The 19,204-nt window shown below is 47.5% G+C and overlaps 2 protein-coding genes across 3 annotated transcripts in view; both read left to right on the top strand.

Annotated features, from left to right (window-relative positions):
• Positions 1–397: 397 nt before the first annotated feature.
• Positions 398–2,010, top strand: LOC101761687 (protein LOW PSII ACCUMULATION 1, chloroplastic). 2 transcript variants are annotated; one of them, XM_012847234.3, is made up of 4 exons: positions 398–665; positions 768–1,361; positions 1,449–1,499; positions 1,611–2,010. In XM_012847234.3, the coding sequence occupies exons 1-4, from the start codon at positions 409–411 to the stop codon at positions 1,750–1,752; spliced, it is 1,044 nt and encodes a 347-aa protein (XP_012702688.2). In that variant the 5' UTR covers positions 398–408; the 3' UTR covers positions 1,753–2,010. The 2 variants fall into 2 exon arrangements, with proteins under 2 accessions (XP_012702688.2, XP_004976165.1); XM_004976108.4 differs by having other exon boundaries at positions 400–670.
• Positions 2,011–2,507: 497 nt separating this feature from the next.
• Positions 2,508–19,204, top strand: part of LOC101761293 (DNA mismatch repair protein MSH1, mitochondrial) — a 21,537-nt gene continuing 4,840 nt past the window's right edge. Inside the window, exons 1-16 of the mRNA XM_004976107.3 lie at positions 2,508–2,819; positions 3,414–3,546; positions 3,634–3,731; positions 3,841–3,916; positions 4,258–4,377; positions 6,530–6,577; positions 7,127–7,191; positions 7,889–7,974; positions 8,470–8,634; positions 9,129–9,238; positions 9,684–9,789; positions 9,878–9,953; positions 11,372–11,430; positions 11,960–12,027; positions 13,477–13,650; positions 13,873–14,079. Of these exons, the coding sequence (XP_004976164.1) occupies positions 2,710–2,819; positions 3,414–3,546; positions 3,634–3,731; positions 3,841–3,916; positions 4,258–4,377; positions 6,530–6,577; positions 7,127–7,191; positions 7,889–7,974; positions 8,470–8,634; positions 9,129–9,238; positions 9,684–9,789; positions 9,878–9,953; positions 11,372–11,430; positions 11,960–12,027; positions 13,477–13,650; positions 13,873–14,079 (1,701 nt within the window). The 5' untranslated portion in view covers positions 2,508–2,709. The remainder of the gene's footprint in view (positions 2,820–3,413; positions 3,547–3,633; positions 3,732–3,840; positions 3,917–4,257; positions 4,378–6,529; positions 6,578–7,126; positions 7,192–7,888; positions 7,975–8,469; positions 8,635–9,128; positions 9,239–9,683; positions 9,790–9,877; positions 9,954–11,371; positions 11,431–11,959; positions 12,028–13,476; positions 13,651–13,872; positions 14,080–19,204) is intronic.

Genomic DNA, 19,204 nt, shown 5'->3' with positions numbered 1-19,204 from the left:
ATAGGTTACCCTTTAGAGTCTCTGGAGGCATAATTTGGGTTGTGGGATGATGTGAATCGATTTTTTAGACTGGAATCAAGGCGATTAGTTGATTCTGGGCTTGTTAGTACTTGGATTTCAGTCTCACTCATGTAGGCATGTGCTTGTGGCTTGTGCACCTGGCGGCCGTTGAAGCAGGGCTGTCAATCGGGCACGACTCTGCAGGTCTACAGCCATGGTATACACTATACTTCCTCTCCGTTTCAAATCGTATAAAGACCAAAACGACCTACGAACGGAGAAGAAATACCAAAAATTTGAAACGGAGGAAGCAGCGAAGGTGCACAAGAGTGGATGCGGCCGCGTAAGGCCCAGGCTCGTCCTCGCTGTTGCGACTGCCGCCACAAGCCAAGTAGTAGCGGTTAGAAGATGCGGACCAGACGCTATGGTCTGCACTCTGCACGCACACGCAAGCCTCCCGTCCCGAGATGGCGGCGACCCTCCGGTCTCCTCCCCCCACCTCCGTCTCCGTCCCATGCGCTGCCATCGGCGCCTCGCTCCACTTCTCGCTGCCAGTGTCTCGCAAGCCATCGGTCTCCTGCAACAGAGCATGCCGCGCCGGCATCCGGTGCTCCGCTGCGAACAAGCCCTCCCCTCCTCCCCCCACCACTCCGGACAGCAGCGAGGTAAGGTAGCCGCCGCCGCCTTCTGCTTGTTCCCGCTCAGTGTGCCTAAAATTTCCTGGCGCTCTGGAGTCCGTGGGGTCCTCACCGTCCAGTGTGTCGCAGTTCCATGGCGAAGATACGGAGTGAGGTGCTGTCCCCGTTCCGGTCGGTGCGGATGTTCTTCTACCTCGCGTTCATGGCCAGCGGCGCGCTGGGCGGCCTCATCGCGCTCACGCGGCTCCTCCCGGCGTTGTCCGACCCCGCGAGGGCCGCCGGCGCCGCCGACACGCTCAAGGGCCTGGGCATCGACGTCGCGGCCGTCTCGCTCTTCGCCTTCCTCTACTCGCGCGAGAGCAGGGCCAAGGACGCGCAGGTGGCCAGGCTCGCGCGGGAGGAGCGCCTATCCAGGCTCAAGCTCCGCGCCGGCGCCGGCGACGTCGCCAGGCCGTTCGCGCTCGGCGAGCTGCGCGGCACCGCGCGGCTTGTCATCGTGGCGGGGCCCGGGGAGTTCGTCGCCGAGTCGTTCCGGCGGAGCCAGCCGCTCCTGAGGGAGCTCGCGGAGCGGGCCGTGCTGGCGGTGCCCTTCGCCACGGACGGGAACACGCCCGAGCTGCGGATCGACGGGGGCGGCGACGAGGATGGCGTCGGTGACGAACTTGCCAGGAGGAGCAAGAGGCTCTGGCAGCTCACGCCGGTGTACACCACCGAATGGGCGCAGTACGAAACACGCTGACATGTTCACAAATCACAACCTTGTTTGGTGGTCTCGCGTTGATTTCAGCTTCTTGTGCCTGATGATTGCAGGTGGTTGGACGATCAGAAGAAACTCGCCGGCGTGCCACCTGATTCCCCCGTGTGAGCACCTCGAGACTCGCCTCTGATCTCTCAACGTTTTTCTGAAGATTTCAGCCTTGTCAGGTTGGATCGACTTGTTCTCTTACCCTGGATGTCCACGCTGTGTTGCAGGTACCTCTCGCTCCGGATGGACGGGCGCGTCCGCGGCAGCGGCGTGGGTTACCCGCCGTGGCAAGCGTTCGTGGCGCAGCTGCCGCCGGTGAAAGGGATGTGGTCGGGTCTTCTCGACGGGATGGACGGCAGGGTGCTCTAGGCCAACACTGCAAGAAGCCCCCTGTTTTGCTGAGGCATGTTTAGCTAGATGTGACCAGTGCTTACAAGGATGCTTTACTTGTTCATGAGAGTTGAAACTGAGACGTATTAGTAATTTAGTATAGCAGCACACGTCAATTAAAGACAGACATCAGGTGTATAGCCCATGTATGGTAAATCAGAATGCACGAGCCCATTTCGTTTCATTTATAGACGGGAGTTCAGAGTACTCAACTATATGTGTTCTTTTATTAGATTACTCGGTGCTTGGTATTTTTTTTTTTAAAAAGGTCGAGAGATGGCTTTTGAGGAGTGTTTGTGTTGATAATGGATCATCCTATTCTAATTTCGATCACAACCAGGCAACCAACTTGCGCTGATTCTATGAATGATTCAACGCCACTTCATTTCTCGCATGTTTTTACTTAGACAGGAGGTTTAGAACAAGCTAGCTAGTTCATTTTAAAAAATAGCTTATGTTAAACATCATATTTAAAAAAGGAAGAAATACTATTTGGTTGGAGTATGTTAATAACGAGGTATTCCAATAGATTTCAACGATGCTCGTTGGAAAAGAAGGTAAGAAACAAGCACAAGTTTTCGGAAGTCAGAACTGAGAACACAAACCGTTCGCTGGGCCTGCCAGCGCGAGGGCCCAGGGACCGTGAGCCCGTGACACCAACGGGCCCACCAGAGCAACCGCTACGGGAAGCGTGCGCACTACCACGAGAAACGTGTGCGACGGGAACCTCTCCCCGACCTCTGCCTCCTTCACTGCCGCCCGCGCCCCGACACAACCCCAAAACCCCACCTCTCCCCTCCGGTCCGCCCGCGTCTCCGGGCCTCCACTTACTCCTCCCCCGCCGCCTCCCATTCCGGCGGGGACGCGACGCCGGCGCGGATACCAGCGCCGCGAAGCCCTTGCACACCGCCGTTCTTCCCGCAGCGCGGCGGCGCCATGCAGCGGGTGCTCGTGAGCTCGCTCGTGGCCGCCACGCCGCGGTGGCTCCCCCTCGCCGACTCCATCCTCCGGCGGCACCGCCCGCGCAGCTCCCCACTCCCCATGCTGTGAGCTTCCTTCCATCCCCACCTCCGGAGCATTGGAGTTGGACGCGTTTCTGTCTCGTTCTGTCGACTTTTTTTTTTGCCGTGATGGGATTTTTTTTCTGTTCCTTTTTTCAACGTGGAGCATGAAACCCGCAATCCGACGGCACTCGTGTGGATTTAGAGTGCGGCCAGTGCAGTGAGTTTTTTAGCGGCTTTGTTGATGTTTTGAGCGAATCGCTATATATTTGAATCCCTTGGTAAATCGAGAACTAAATTGAGTACTGTCTGATTGGAGCGCCCTGAAACTCTGAACAAATATGTACACCTATACTAGCTACAAAATGCATACGAGAGTAGCCATGTCCACGTTTGGATCGTTGGCATAGAGAGTAACCATGTACACGTTTGGATTGTTGGCATATAGTTTGCATTGTATTTGCAGTATTCTTGTAGGTATAAGAAGGAACGTGCAATTCAGTTTGGTATAAGCACAGATGTGTGATATGACTTGATTGGTGGCAAATTGTTGCCCAATGTACCTCATCAATTAAGATTAAGTATTGCTCTGTGGCCCGTCACATTGCTTCCATAATCTTGATGACCCTTTTGCTCCAGGCTATTCAACCGGAGGACTTGGTCCAAACCCAGGAAGGTCTCACGAGGCATTTCAATGGCATCTAGGAAAGCTAACAAACAGGGAGAATATTGTGACGAAGGCATGCTTTCACATATCCTGTGGTGGAAAGAGGTTCTTGCAAACAGCTGATATCTCTACCCATGTACCAAGTCTGATGCTTCTGTTATTTATTGTTGCTCTACTATTTGATGTTTTCAGAAAATGGAGAGGTGCAGAAAACCGTCATCTGTGCAATTGACTCAGAGGCTTGTGTATTCAAATATATTAGGGTTGGATACAACTTTAAGAAATGGAAGGTGAAGCATATGCTTTATGCATGCTTACCATAATTATGCCCATTTCCTTTCTTTTCTGGAAAGGTTAACATGATGTTATCACTGACACAATACTGGTACAATTTCTCAGCTTGAAAGATGGAACACTGAACATGGAAATTTTGCAATTTAAATCGAAGTTTCCTCGTGAGGTTCTACTTTGCAGAGTATGCTACTATCTAATGTTCCACTAAGTTTTATGTTTTTGACAATTTTGAATTGAATAAAAATTCGGTATTCCATAAGTTTCTAGTCAAAGGAAAAATAAAATCTTAATGCTGTCAAAGCCGGCATGGTTCATAGTCAGACATCTTTCAGAGATAATATGTCAGGATAGCATTCAGACATATTATATTTCTCTCTGTTGTCATTCATTTATTCTCTCCGATCCAAGTAGGGAAATTCATTTAAGTACAGTGACCTTTTATCTTTCATGCTATGAATTGCCCCGACAATACTGACTTGAAAATAATAAGAATTTAACATATTTGATGATTTTGTTACTCAGGTAGGAGATTTCTATGAAGCTATTGGTTTTGATGCCTGCATTCTCGTAGAGCATGCAGGCTTAAATCCTTTTGGTGGCTTGCGTTCTGATAGTATTCCAAAAGCTGGGTGTCCAGTCATGGTATGCTATTATATAACATTATTTCTGCTATGCAATTTTGATTTGCTAACCAAAGTTCTTAGAGAATCATCAACGGGTTGGAATGTAGAGAAATATCAAGAAGTAACTGGAGAATATCAAACCTTAACATTTCTAGCATATTCAGATTTTGGTAACCTATCTATACCTCATGTGACATAATCTGCATGTCAAATTATTTGATAACTACAACTGTAACCTTTTCATTTAGGATATAAGGTTTACTTCTAATACATCAATATTTTTGCATATTGCCTGTACTTTACTTTTTTTTTGCCATTTAAACATGATAAGCTTTGAAACTTAAATTTCCTTACTCAAGTCTCATTTATCTGCAATTTTCTACGGTAATAAGGGTAATAAGCATATCTACTAGACTGCGATTTCTGTCTAGAGATCGTCATATACATCTAGAAAGCCGTATGCTTTGGAAGAAGCTTGTACAGTTTGGGAAGGGGTTTTTTGAGAAAAAAGAAGAATCTACTTCAACCGATATGCCCTTAGGCACGGCCATACATAACATAGAAATCACACATGGAAGTGGTGGGCAATTAGCTAGAGCAGCAGGTGCTGTAGCGAAACTGATTGCAAAAGAGGGTAAATTGGCCACTTTAAGATTACAATCTGGGGAGGTCCGTTTGGTATCCCAAAACTGCTTAGCAACAGTCGGACATGTGGGTAATGTTGGGGTGAACCAAAAAAGTTTGGGTAGAGCCGGATCTAAGTGTTGGCTAGGTAAACGCCCCGTAGTAAGAGGGGTAGTTATGAACCTTGTGGACCACCCCCATGGGGGCGGTGAAGGGAAAGCCCCCATTGGTAGAAAAAAACCCACAACCCCTTGGGGTTATCCTGCGCTTGGAAGAAGAACTAGGAAAAGGAAAAAAATATAGTGATAGTTTTATTCTTTGTCGCCGTAAGTAAATACGTAACTAGGAATATGGAAAATTGCATTTTTGGAATTTGCAATAATGTGATGGGCGAACGACAGGAATTGAACCTGCGCATGGTGGATTCACAATCCACTGCCTTGATCCACTTGGCGACATCCGCCCCTTATCCAGCTAAAGGATTTTCTCTTTTTTCCATTCATCATTATTCTATTTATTCTGACCTCCATACCTCGATCGAGATAGTGGACATAGGATGCCACTCTTTAAAATGAAGAAAAGGAGTAATCAGCTGTGACACGAAAAAAACGAATCCTTTTGTAGCTCGTCATTTATTGGCAAAAATCGAAAAGGTTAATATGAAGGAGGAGAAAGAAATTATAGTAACGTGGTCCCGGGCATCTAGCATTCTGCCCGCAATGGTTGGCCATACAATCGCGATTCATAATGGAAAGGAACATATACCTATTTACATAACAAATCCTATGGTAGGTCGCAAATTGGGGGAATTCGTGCCTACTCGGCATTTCACGAGTTATGAAAGTGCAAGAAAGGACACTAAATCTCGTCGTTAACTGAATTCAGAATAGAAAGATTCAGAATAAACAAAGAAATACCCAATATCCTGTTGGAACAAGATATTGGGTATTTCTGGCTTTCCTTCCTTCAAAAATTCCTATATGTTAGTAGAAAAACCTTATCCATTAAGAGATGGAACTTCAAGACCAGCTAGGTCTAGAGGGAAGTTGTGAGCATTACGTTCGTGCATTACTTCCATACCAAGATTAGCACGGTTGGTGATATCAGCCCAAGTATTAATAACGCGACCTTGACTATCAACTACAGATTGGTTGAAATTGAAACCATTTAGGTTGAATGCCATAGTACTAATACCTAAAGCAGTGAACCAGATCCCTACTACAGGCCAAGCAGCCAAGAAGAAGTGTAAAGAACAAGAGTTGTTGAAACTAGCATATTGGAAGATTAATCGACCAAAATAACCATGAGCAGCCACAATGTTATAAATCCCTTCTTCTTGACCAAATTTGTAACCCTCATTAGCAGACTCATTTTCAGTGGTTTCCCTGATCAAACTATAGGTTACCAAGGAACCATGCATAGCACTGAATAGGGAACCGCCGAATACACCAGCTACACCTAACATGTGAAATGGATGCATAATGATCATGTTTCATCGATTCATAGCTTAATGTTTTGTTGAGCATAATGATCAAGTTCTTTTGCAGAATTTACGGCAGACATTGGATGATTTGACTCGATGTGGTTATTCTGTGGTAAGATTTTGAAGTCATTTCCATTTGCCTGACAGAATACATTTGTGGTATCTGAATGTAAACATAACTATGAGTTCTGAAAGCCTAAAATGCCTGTTCCAACTTCCAACAACCCATAAAATAAGTACACCACAACCTGCAGGAGCTGTAGCAAGATTATTTGGAGTTGTAATCGTGTTGGGTTTTATACGGCAGTCAGGATGCAATTACTTGATTGTTCTGGGCTTCTGGCGACTAGGTGCCCTCATGATGCCGTGTCTTGTGTCTTTTTCCCACTCATTGCATCCCCTCATGTGGATATGACTCTGTCGCCCCATGGGTGACACTGCTCAAATATTTCTGCCATTATGCTTACAAATCCATTCAGTTATGAGCAGTACCAAATCATACAGTTCAATCCATAACTATGTAGTGAAAGTGCAGATTTGAAATTTTGATTTTGTCTATTACTATTGACATATGTAATATCATTTTACCAGTCAGCATCCTGATACAAATTATTTTCTAGTGAAATTCGTAGTTATTTTATCTGTTAATTTTATCTTGCAGTGCATAGTTGAGGAAATCCAAGGCCCAGTTCAAGCCCGTGCCCGGAAAGGTCGATTTATTTCTGGGTAATTGCAGAACTATGTAATATAATGTAGAAGTTGTGCACAACGTTTTATTGTATTCTGGGGGAATGAGTGATATTTTATTATTTTGAGAATTACTGTTTCACAATGTTAATTTAGTACTGTTTTGTCTGTACCTAGCTTATTGATGGTGACATTGTGCTGTTGCTGACTATACGAGGAACTAATTTGTTCCTTTCGCTGCAGTCCTTATCCACCCACAACTCTTATGTCTCATTTGGCAAAAAATAAACCAAGCTTGAGGAGGGATGGGTAATATATTGCAATGGCACCTGTCACATCTAGGCTCCACCAGGCTTACCTTAAGTGGAAACAATTAGCTTTCTTAAACACTCCTCATATCTAGGCTTCAATGCGCCTGTGCCATGTACTCAAAATAGATTGCTATTATTTGTTTCTTAGAATTGCACTAGTCAGGTCTAGGTCCTGAACTCAAAACGATTACAGTACTCACATAAATGGTTTCATCATAACTTGTCAGATGCTTGATGTTACATGGTGATGTATTGATTTTCTAATTTGGTGATGTAGTGTTTGTTCTCATTGAATGCATTCATTCTTACAATAACACTGGGCTACTGGCAAGTTGGTGTATTAAGAACTTTTACTGCATCTATTCTCTCTGGGTGGATACTTTATTCAATTCACTATCTTAAAGTTTTTCTTTCTTTTTTTACAGGCATGCCCATCCTGGTAGTCCTTATGTGTATGGTCTTGCGGAAGTAGATCATGATGTAGAGTTCCCTGATCCCATGCCTGTAGTTGGTAAGTTATGCTTGAATATTTCTATTCAGTAACTCCAGATCTTCAGTTCTGCTGTAGCTGATTGTCAACATGCCACTTTCTTCATAGAAATGTTAGCCAATTTTTTGCTGTATACTATTGGCTTGTAGACGACATCATGCATGAAATTAGAGTGGTGAAAAGCCTAGTCAATTGTCTGATATAGAATGCTGATCTCTTTTGTTGGGAAATTCGTTTTTTTTTCCCATATGAATTGACTGTATAGCGACTTGTTATAACTTCTTATGCTGATATTGATTGTTGAGTAATATATGTGTTGCTACAAACTTTTTATGTTTGCATCATTATGCACTACTGTGTTCCTGCTTCCTGGAAGCATTGTGCGACGTTTTAAGTTTTAAAATGCGTCAATATTTCTATGTTCATGGCTTTTGAATTCCCTAGTCAATTACTCAATGCCATTAGGCCACTGGGTGCTGATTTGAGATAGTACATCATGGTGTTCTTATTCATCAGGGATTTCACACTCTGCAAAAGGCTATTGCTTGATATCAGTTCTAGAGACCATGAAAACTTATTCAGCTGAGGAGGGCTTAACAGAGGAGGCTGTGGTTACTAAGCTTCGCACATGTCGTTATCACCATCTATACCTTCACACTTCTTTGAGGAATAATTCTTCAGGTTGGAATTTATATTGTTGAGCGATTTTTTTCATTCTTATATTCTCTATTTTGTTTGACCTAGAATCCATTATTTGGAACTTGACATCAGAATCTTCTAACTTATTCTGTTATCATGGCCTTATTTTCAATTTCAGATGCAATCATTTGACCCACGTTCATTAAAATCTTTAGAACGTATACTATATGGAACGTTGAGTAGCATCTTTTTTTCACAGTTGTCTGGCTTGGAGCTTTGTTTCTCTAAACACATTTTGAAAGGCAGTTATGTGTCCACACCATTTTCTACATGTATTGAGGCATTTAGCAGTGAAATATTTTAATAGATTTTGTTGTTATCACTTTGCTGCCTGACGTAAGAGGCTCTGCATATAGGAACAGTAATGTAATTTATGGAAGCAGAGTTGATATGTATTATTAGCACTACAATATGCATCCAAACAGAGGCTGTTTTGAACTTTGCTGTTTATAATATATTCTATCGTTTGCTTGTAGGGACATCACGCTGGGGGGAATTTGGTGAAGGAGGGCTCTTGTGGGGAGAGTGCAGCGGGAAGTCCTTTGAGTGGTTTGATGGTTCACCCATCGAGGAACTTTTATGTAAGGTCTGTCATGGCTGTATCTTATTGTCTTTTTAAGAGAACCATAAGTGAGGGCCCTATAGTAAATAAAACCATACAGATGGTCTTAAAGACCTGAAGACCAGAGTATCAACATTATACAAGTTCTGCAGTAAAAGAATATAAAGCCTCGAATGGTCTATGTGGAAGAGGGGGATTGCTTAGGAGTTTCTGCTTTTGGTTCATAGAATTTGGATCCCGAAATGTTCTTCCCAAACCCCAAATTGGCCCTAACAAAGATATAACATTGGCATCTCAATTAAAATTATTCTGATTGTTGATAATGTTGTGGTCTCATAAATTTTCATTTGTTGCAACTTGCAATGGTTTTGCTTAGTTTATGGAGCTTTTAACGTGCCTCTTGCTAGTATTCTATATATTTCATTGAGCTCTTTATTTTGGTTCTTATAACTGGATTTAATTTGTCAAGGTACGGGAAATATATGGGCTTGATGAGAAAACTGTTTTTCGCAATGTCACCGTCTCACTGGAAGGCAGGCCTCAACCTCTTTATCTTGGAACTGCTACTCAAATTGGTACGCTGCAGCTTCCTTTGATATAGCTGATATTTTCAGAGAGTATTTTGAAGTCGACATATCATATTCTGGATTTCATGTGCTGTAGGAGTCATACCAACTGAGGGAATACCGAGTTTGCTAAAAATGGTGCTCCCTTCAAATTGTGGCGGCCTTCCATCAATGTATGTATTGTGGCTATTTGTTAGATTAACTACCTTGATTATTAGAAGATTTGTTTCCATGCTAGTCATTGAGATAATTCACTAGAATATGGCTAGATAGTAGCAATAGATATAGCTCGAGGTAGCCCTCACGTTGGAAGGCTCTGAGATTGATTCCTCTACTTCTTGCTTAATTACAAATTATTCTGCCGAGACTCTTATATAATGAGCTGGCCTTAACAAATCCTAAGTAACTCTCAGGTATATCTCTAATCCAAATCTAATGAAACTAAGTTAACTAGTATCTTTTGCTCTGGCCGGACTCTTCAGCCGGCGCTGGAACTTCTTGCCAAAGAAGTTGTCCTTTAACACCTGGACTTTACAACAACAACAACAACAACAACAACAACATAGCCTTTCAGTCCCAAGCAAGTTGGGGTAGGCTAGAGTTGAAATCCAACAAGAGCCACAAATCAGGGTTCGAGCACATGAATAGCTGTTTTCCAAGCACTCCTATCCAGGCTAAATCTTTAGGTTTATTCCATCCCTTCAAATCTCCTTTTATTGCCTCTTCCCATGTCAATTTTGGTCTTCCTCTGCCTCTCTTCACATTATTGTCACGCCTTAGGGTTCCACTACACACTGGTCCCTCTGAAGGCCTTCGCTGGACATGTCTAAACCATCTCAGCCAGTGTTGGATAAGCTTTTCTTCAATTGGTGCTACCCCTAACCTATCACGTATATCCCTCATTCCGGACTCGATCCCTTCTCATATGACCACAAATCCAACGCAACATACGCATTTCCGCAACACTTACCTGCTGGACATGTTGTCTTTTTGTAGGCCAACATTCTGCACCATACAACATTGCAGGTCTAATCGCCGTCCTATGAAACTTGCCTTTTTAGCTTCAATGGTACCCTCTTGTCATATAAAATTCCTGATGCTTGGCGCCACTAAATCGACCCCGCTTTGATTCTATGACTAACATCCTCATCAATATCCCCATCTCGTTGTAGCATTGATCCCAAATATCGAAATGTATCCTTCCTGGGCACTACTTGGCTTTCCAAACTGACATCTCCCTCCTCATGTGTAGTAGTGCCAAAGTCACATCTTATATATTCAGTTTGAATTCTGCTGAGTCTAAAACCTTTTGACTCTAGGGTCTCCCGCTACAACTCCAGTTTCCTATTTACAATAACGCCTGGACTTTACTTTTGAAATTTAAAAGTAGCAACTACTGTGTGATATCAGTTAAGTATTGGTACACATAGTCATGTGCAACTAGTCTTTTACGCAAACTATGGAATCACACTGTGCACTGTATTATAGCACAAGGGTGGATTTATATGGGATACCAGCATGCCTTTTGCAATTTAATGGTTATGTGGGTTGGCTTTAATCCTTGAGATGTACCTTTTATTGTTATATGCAGGTATATTAGAGATCTTCTTCTTAATCCTCCATCATTTGATGTCGCGGCAGCGGTTCAAGGTAAAGTCTGTTACACCTCAGAGCTGTAATTAATTTGTGGAATACCTGGCTACTGGCTTGAGAGTCAGAACTTTGAGCTCATTGTGCAATATAATGTAAATATTTGATTTCTAAAGAACCACAATTTGTGTTAACTAGTATTAAATATTTTACAGACGATTCACAAAGGGGATCAAATGGAAAAGCTCTACATATAATTCTAGCTTAATTATTGATTGATCTTTGAGCTCTCTGCTAACTACATTCTGTTGATCTGAATATTATGACTCAAAACAACACTTGTGCTTGTGCAGACAATGTGCATAGCTGAGCTTCTATTTGTCTGTCATGCAGTTTTTGGAATCTTTGGTCTGGGTATTTCTCAACATTATTTCTTGGGGGTTTGAAAAATGGCAGTGTAGTATTTTTTTTTTTACATTTCCCAGTTTTCCAGAAACATTTACTGATTTGTTCTTGGAAACTTTTACTGAATTTGATGGAAATGTTAGTTCCAGTGCTAGATGATAACCCATTTATAACTTTGTTGCAGAGGCTTGCAGGCTTATGGGCAGCATAACTTGCTCCATTCCTGAATTTACTTGCATATCAGCAGCAAAGGTTACTTTCTATATTCTTGGAACAATATGCCCACTTGTCCCATCATTTATCATGTGGATTATTTTGCCTCTGATGTACTTTAATTTTTGAGAATTGAACTTGATTTTTTTTGAGTTTAGACCCTCATGTAATAACTTAAGTAGAACAACCAAAATTTGATGGACTAGCATAAAGCGCCCCTCTTATAGAAATCTGTTACTTAATTGCTCAAGTCTTGCATCTCTCATGCTTTTGCTTAAGTTAAGGGAGCAGGTAGAGCTCCATACTTTGGGCCATGCCCTGTAGTCAGCTACTAGCTGATGTATATGGCAGCAGTGCCATGAGTAGAGGGTAGTATGCCCTGTCACTTAGATGGTACAAGTAGTTGGTGGATACAATTGACTTTTTCTCTATAAAGAGTAGATGAGCAGCCGCAGCTCAGATCTGTTCAAGCAGCACCAAGTGTTCAAAGTGCTCTCTTTCTCATCTATCTCCTACCTCCAGCCAATGTTGTTCAAGGCAATCCCTCCATTTACTTATAGCTTCCTCAAATTCATATAGCTTTTGTATCTTCTAGAGCAAAAGTGGCCATCTAGCAGCACTACTTCCTCAAATTCATTCATATAGCTTTTGTAAATCAGACAATCCCTCCGTTTACTTATATTGGGCTTGCTTTTGCTGATTTACATATGCCAAAGGCAAATACACTAACCAAGCAACACGTGTGATACTTTGTCTTATATGACATTTTTTTTGGGTATTATATGACAATATTGTTTGTGCTCTAGTTGGAAGGCAGCCAACAACAGAGCACATGCTAATCAATGAAACAATAATGTATAGATTATTAGGATAGAAGTTTGCACGATCACCTTGTTTTCATATAAATATATCCACTTACTAATAGTGCACAACATCTCATGTATTGAGTACACCACTGTCTGAGAGATCTGGCATGCATTCAGAGGGAATAACCAAAGTAGTATTGAAGGTATTTTGCCAATTATGCAAGTCAAATTCAATTTAGAGAAATCATGTTATTCAACTGATGTTTCTCTCACACTTGTGTAATTTGAAACATAATAGCATCTCGATGTGCAACGTAGATTAGAAGAAAAGCAGTTACCCAATCACTTGTAAGAAGCAGTTCCAACAAGTTGAGATCATCATAATCACCTCAATGCCAAACAGAACCTAGAATCATCAGATGGGTGAACATATTTCCTTCTTTTCCAGTCTGTTGGCATCTTGTTAGCTTCTAGGGTGTACATCCTATGGTGCCTTCTTCTTATTCCTTCAACTTGAAAAATTCATTATCTCCTGTTAGTTGGTGCTTATCAATGCTATCCTGGATTTTAATCTATCTCATGATGACCCTTCGACATTCATGATAGCACCTTTTCCTACTTAATTTTGTTGTACTTTACCATTTATTTGCCTGATACCAGTTGAGCAATGCTGGTTTTGCAGCTTGTGAAGCTACTTGAGTCCAAAGAGGTCAATCACATTGAATTTTGTAGAATAAAAAATGTCGTGGACGAGATTATGCTCATGAGCAGAAATGCTGAGCTTTCTGCTATCCTGAACAAATTGCTGGTACCTGCTTCTGTGGTTACCGGTTTGAATGTTGAAGCTGATATGCTAGTAAGTGCTGTTTAAAACTTTTTAAGTTTCTTTGGGAAGTCTAGATATTACATGTGATGCGGCACTTTGATTGCTGTAAACCTTTCTGTATCTTTAATTCTTTATGTATATACGTGTGATGTATATGGATGATATTTTTGCCATTCCTCATTTTATTTTGTATTGTTGAATTTCCCTTCCGTTCATTATTGATCTGGAGCATTTCTGTTTACTCTTTTGCAGATGAACGAATGTAGCTTTATTTCACAACGAATAGCTGAAGTGATTTCTTTAGGTGTTGAAAGTGATCAGGCAATAACCTCATTCGAATATATTCCAAGGGAGTTCTTTAATGATATGGAGTCATCTTGGAAGGGGCGTGTGAAAAGGATCCATGCTGAAGAAGAGTTTGCAAACGTTGATAGAGCTGCTGAGGCATTATCCACAGCGGTGGGTTTTGAGCAATCCATTTATGTTGAAAATTATTGAGAGATAATAGATGCTTTATGGGCTAACCCTAGAGGGTAGCAATATAGATGTCTTACATGGGCCTATTGGGCCCTAATACACACAGTACACCAACACTCCCCCGCAGTCTGAACTACCGACGCAGCGGAGTTGCAGACTGGACAAGTAAAGAAAGGCACACACACAAGCCCCCCCACAGACGCAACTAGCCACAGGTGATGTTGAGGCTGGAGCGAAACTCGGTGAAGGCGGGTGACGAGAGGCCCTTGGTGAAGATGTCAGCAAACTGAGAGGTGGTCGGGACGTGGAGGACCCGAACATCGCCGATGGCGACCCGATCCCGGACAAAGTGAAGGTCGATCTCCACATGCTTGGTCCGCTGGTGCTGAACAGGGTTGGTGGAGAGGTACACCGCACTGACGTTGTCGCAGTAGACAAGAGTGCTCCGAGAAGAAGGAGTGTGGAGCTCGACAAGGAGCTGCCGAAGCCAGGATGCCTCAGCCACGCCGTTAGCGACAGCGCGGTACTCCGCCTCGGCACTGGAGCGGGAGACCACCGGCTGACGCTTGGACGACCAGGACACCAGGTTGCCGCCCAAAAAGACGGCGTAGCCGGAGGTAGAGCGCCTAGTGTCCGGACACCCGGCCCAGTCAGCGTCGGTGTAGACAACAAGCTCAGTGGAGGGAGACCGGTGAAGCAGGAGGCCGTAGTCCACAGTGCCCCGGAGGTAACGGAGTAAGCGCTTCAGAGCAGTGAGATGGGGCTCTCGGGGATCATGCATGTGAAGGCAAATCTGCTGAACTGCATAAGTGATATCTGGCCTGGTGAAGGTGAGGTACTGAAGGGCCCCAGCCAGACTCCGATATGCAGTAGCATCTGTCACAGGAGTGCCGGCGGCCTCTGACAACTTGGCCTGAGTATCAACTGGAGTGGAGCAGGGCTTGCAGTCAGTCATCCCAGCTCGCTCCAGGATATCAAGAGTATACTGCCGCTGGTGAAGAAAGAGGCCGGCCTGACGAGGCTCAACAGTGACCCCAAGAAAATGATGGAGCACACCCAGATCCTTCATAGCGAACTCCTGCTGAAGCGAGGTGATGATCCGCCGTAGGAGGGACGGACTGGAGGCAGTGAGGACAATGTCATCAACATAGAGCAGTAGATAAGCAGTCTCAGCTCCATGGTGATAAATGAACAGTGAAGTATCGGACTTGGCCTCCACAAAGCCCCGCGTCAGGAGGTAGGCAGCAAACCTCGAATACCAAGCTCGAGGGGCCTGCTTGAGGCCATAAAGGGACTTGTTGAGCCGGCAAACCAGATCAGGCCGTGAAGAGTCAACAAACCCCGCTGGCTGGCTGCAGTAAACAGTCTCAGTCAGAGTGCCGTGCAGGAAGGCGTTCTTGACGTCGAGCTGATGCACAGGCCAGGAGCGGGAGAGAGCCAGTGAGAGAACAGTCCGGACAGTAGCTGGCTTGACCACCGGACTGAACGTCTCGTCGTAGTCGACACCAGGGCGCTGAGTGAAACCCCGGAGAACCCAGCGAGCCTTGTACCGCTCAAGAGTACCATCAGCCCGCCGCTTGTGAGTCCAGATCCACTTGCCGGTGACGACGTTGGAGCCAGGCGGACGGGGCACCAGATCCCAAGTCTGGTTGGCGAGGAGCGCCGCGTACTCCTCTTCCATCGCGCGGCGCCAGTGAGGATCCGACAGGGCGCCGCGGACGGAGGAGGGTACAGGAGAAACCTGCGGCGCGCCGGGCATCGCTGAAAGAGCCCGGGGCTGCAGGGTACCAGCCGCAAGTCGCGTCACCATAGGGTGAACGTGACGCGGGTGTCGGTGTAGGAGAGGCGGATGGTACACCGTCGGCGCGACACGGGCAGTCGGGGCCGGTGGAGGTGGTGGTGGTGTAGGCGTCGCCGGTGGAGAAGAGTCCACCGGCGATGACGGAGGCGGCGACGGCGGTGGCGGGGCCGGCTGCAGGTCCAGTGGAGCCGGCCGCGCCCGACGCTGGTAGACGCGGACGGGCTGCGCAAACCGGACAGCAGGTGCTGCGGGCGGTGCCACCGGTCCCGTGCAGGGCGAAGAGGAAGAAGCAGCACCAGAGGCCGGCACCGTCGGACCCGTGCTGAGCGCAGGGTCAGGGACAGTACCGGTGGACGTCGAGCCCGAGGAGAACCACGGCGGAGCAGTACCTGCAGGACAGAACGGTAGCGGTGGCTGGTCCACCGGGTCAGTGGGAAACAGAGAGGAGAGATCAGGGTCGGAGGTGGAAGGAGGTGGGGTGGTGGTGGAGTAAGGGAAGACGGACTCGTCAAACACCACGTGGCGAGAGATGAGGACCCGCCGAGAAGAGAGGTCAAAGCAACGGTACCCCTTGTGATCCGGGGAGTACCCGAGGAAGACACACTGGGTCGAACGGGGAGCCAGCTTATGAGGAGCGGTGGCTGCGGTGTTAGGATAACACGCACACCCGAAGACCCGAAGGTGATCGTAACGAGGGGAGGTACCGAAGAGAGCGTGGTGTGGAGTGGGAGCGGGACAGGCAACAGAAGGTAGGCGGTTAAGGAGATAGGTGGAGGTGTGAAGACTCTCAGCCCAAAAAGGGGCAGGGAGAGAAGACTGGAACAGAAGAGAGCGCATGGTGTCGTTCGTGGTACGAATCATGCGTTCAGCCTTACCGTTCTGGGAGGAGGTATAGGGACACGACATGCGTAGGTGCACGCCGTGAGAGAGGAAGAAGGCACGTGAGGTGGTGTTATCAAACTCGCGGCCGTTGTCACACTGGACGGCCTTGATGGTGAGACCGAACTGAGTGGACACCCACGCGAAGAAGTGGAGAAGTGTGGGAAAAGTATCAGACTTGGCACGCAAGGGAAAAGTCCAAGAATAATGAGAGAAATCATCCACCACAATAAGATAGTACTTGTAGCCAGAAATGCTTAGAACAGGAGATGTCCATAGATCACAATGTACAAGGTCGAAAACATGGGTCGCATGTGAAGAAGAGGTAGGAAAAGGAAGTCGAACATGACGGCCCAGTTGGCACGCCTGACACAGGTGCTCATCATGAGCCCGAGTACATGGTATATCGGACCTACGACTAAGCTGTGTCAGGACAGCACGACCAGGATGACCAAGACGCCGGTGCCATGTAGTGGAAGAAGCTGTGGCGGCAAAAGCAGCTGAAGAAGCGGAGGGCGAAGCGGAAGACGAAGCGGAAGAAGTGGACGCAGGAAACCGGAGGGAGTAAAGGGGCCCGGTGCTGTCACATCGGAGAAGAGGTCGCCGGGAAGCCAAATCCTTCACAGTAAGACCAGAGGAGTCAAATTCAACAGAACAGGAATTGTCAGTGGTAAAACGGCGAATAGAAAGAAGGTTGTGAACCATGGAAGGAGCAACAAGAACGTCAGAAACTCGAAAAGAACCGGGAGTGTGAGCAGTGCCCACGGAGGTGACAGGAAGACACGAGCCATTGGCGACCATGATGGACGAAGGGTGGGAGGAAGAAGGAGGGTGAACGGAAGAGAGGATACCAGGGTCGGGCGTAGTGTGGAAGGTGGCACCCGAATCGGCGATCCAGTCCTGACCGACTGGAGGAGTCAGGGCCATGGTGCCGAAAGAGCGTGCCAGGGCTGTCGGGTCCCACCCAAAAGGCCCAGGCGAGGCCCCGGCCCACCCAACAGGCCCAGGCAAGGCCCCGGGAGGTGGAGCCCACGGCGGCGCAAACGGAGCAGCTGGGACAGCGCCAGCGAGCATGGCGGCGGTCGGTGGACGAGGCTCGCCTCCGGTGGCCTGGAAGGGCCACATAGAGATGCGCCCTGACCATGGGTTGGCAAAGGAGGGCCACCACGCCCCCCACCGCGGCGACGGCGGCCGCCACGGCCCCCCACCCCCGCTCGGCCCAGGAGGAGGAGGACCAAGAAGGGACGACGGTGGCGAAGCAGAGGGTCGTGGCGGTGGAGTCACAGCAAGGGCGGTCGAGGAAGACGCGGAGCCCGACGCAGGAAGAGACCCAGGCTGGATGCCCTGAGTGAGCTCCTCCATGACAAGGTCATCACGGACCTGCAGGAAGGTGGGGAAGGGGCGCTGCCGGGTGATCCAGGTGCGGAGGTGGGCGTAGCGGTCGCTGAGGCCGCGAAGGACGTTGAGAACCAAGATCCGGTCCTCCACGGCCCAGCCAAGGTCCCCGAGGGAGTCCGCCATAGTCTTCATCTTCCGGCAGAACTCACCAACGGAGAGGTCGCCCTGGACGAAGGTGCGGAAGCTCGCATCGAGACGAAGGGCCCGGGCTTCGGCGTTGCCCAGGAACTGTCCCTCGAGCGCCAGCCAGGCCCGGCGGGCGGTGGTGTCGGGGGTGCCACGAACGAGATCGTGGAGGTCGAGGGAGATGGTCCCCAGGATCCACGACAGGACGATGCTGTCGAGGCGAACCCACGCAGCTGTCCGGGCCGCAGGGAAGGTGTCGGTGAGGACGTGGTCGTCGAGGGCGTAACGCCGGAGAATGAGCAGGACCATGTCCCGCCAGCGGGCGTAGGAGGGCGACTCCGGGTCGAGGACGACGGGGACCAAGCTCTTGATGTTCTGGACACCCCCGGCCTGGTAGTGGAGCTGTGCGACAAGTGGATCGGCCGGATCGGTCCAGGCCACCACAGGCGGACGGGGAGCACCGGAGCCGGAGGAGGTGGCCGTGCTGTCGTGGGACATGGTGAGGAGCTGCTCCGCCTCGGCGATCTGACGGGCCAAGACGTCGGCCGCATCCCGCTCCCGCTCCCAGGCCAGGGCGGCCGCGCGCAGGCGCGCCTGTCCCTCGGCAGCGGCAGCCCGGGCAGCGACGAGGGCTGTCGCGAGGTTCCCATCCGGAGGTGGTAGAGGAGGCGGGGCGGGGAAAGGTAGGCGAGCGTGCCCCGCCCCGCCCCCCACTGGAGCAGCGGCTGCCCCTGTAAAAGTCAAAACAGGGGCAGCAGCCCACCCCCGGTTGAAAAACAGGGGCAGGAGGGTGCTGGGCGAGATCAGTTTATATGAGTCCTAGCTCCTCGCAGTGCGATGAGGATTTCGCGTGATATCCCTGTCCCGCACGAGCTGAACCGTATGTATATACACAGCCCAGCG

The sequence above is a fragment of the Setaria italica genome, chromosome VII (assembly GCF_000263155.2).
Source record: "Setaria italica strain Yugu1 chromosome VII, Setaria_italica_v2.0, whole genome shotgun sequence".
NCBI classification, from domain to species: Eukaryota; Viridiplantae; Streptophyta; class Magnoliopsida; order Poales; family Poaceae; genus Setaria; species Setaria italica.
This window is presented reverse-complemented; position numbering and strand designations above follow the sequence as displayed.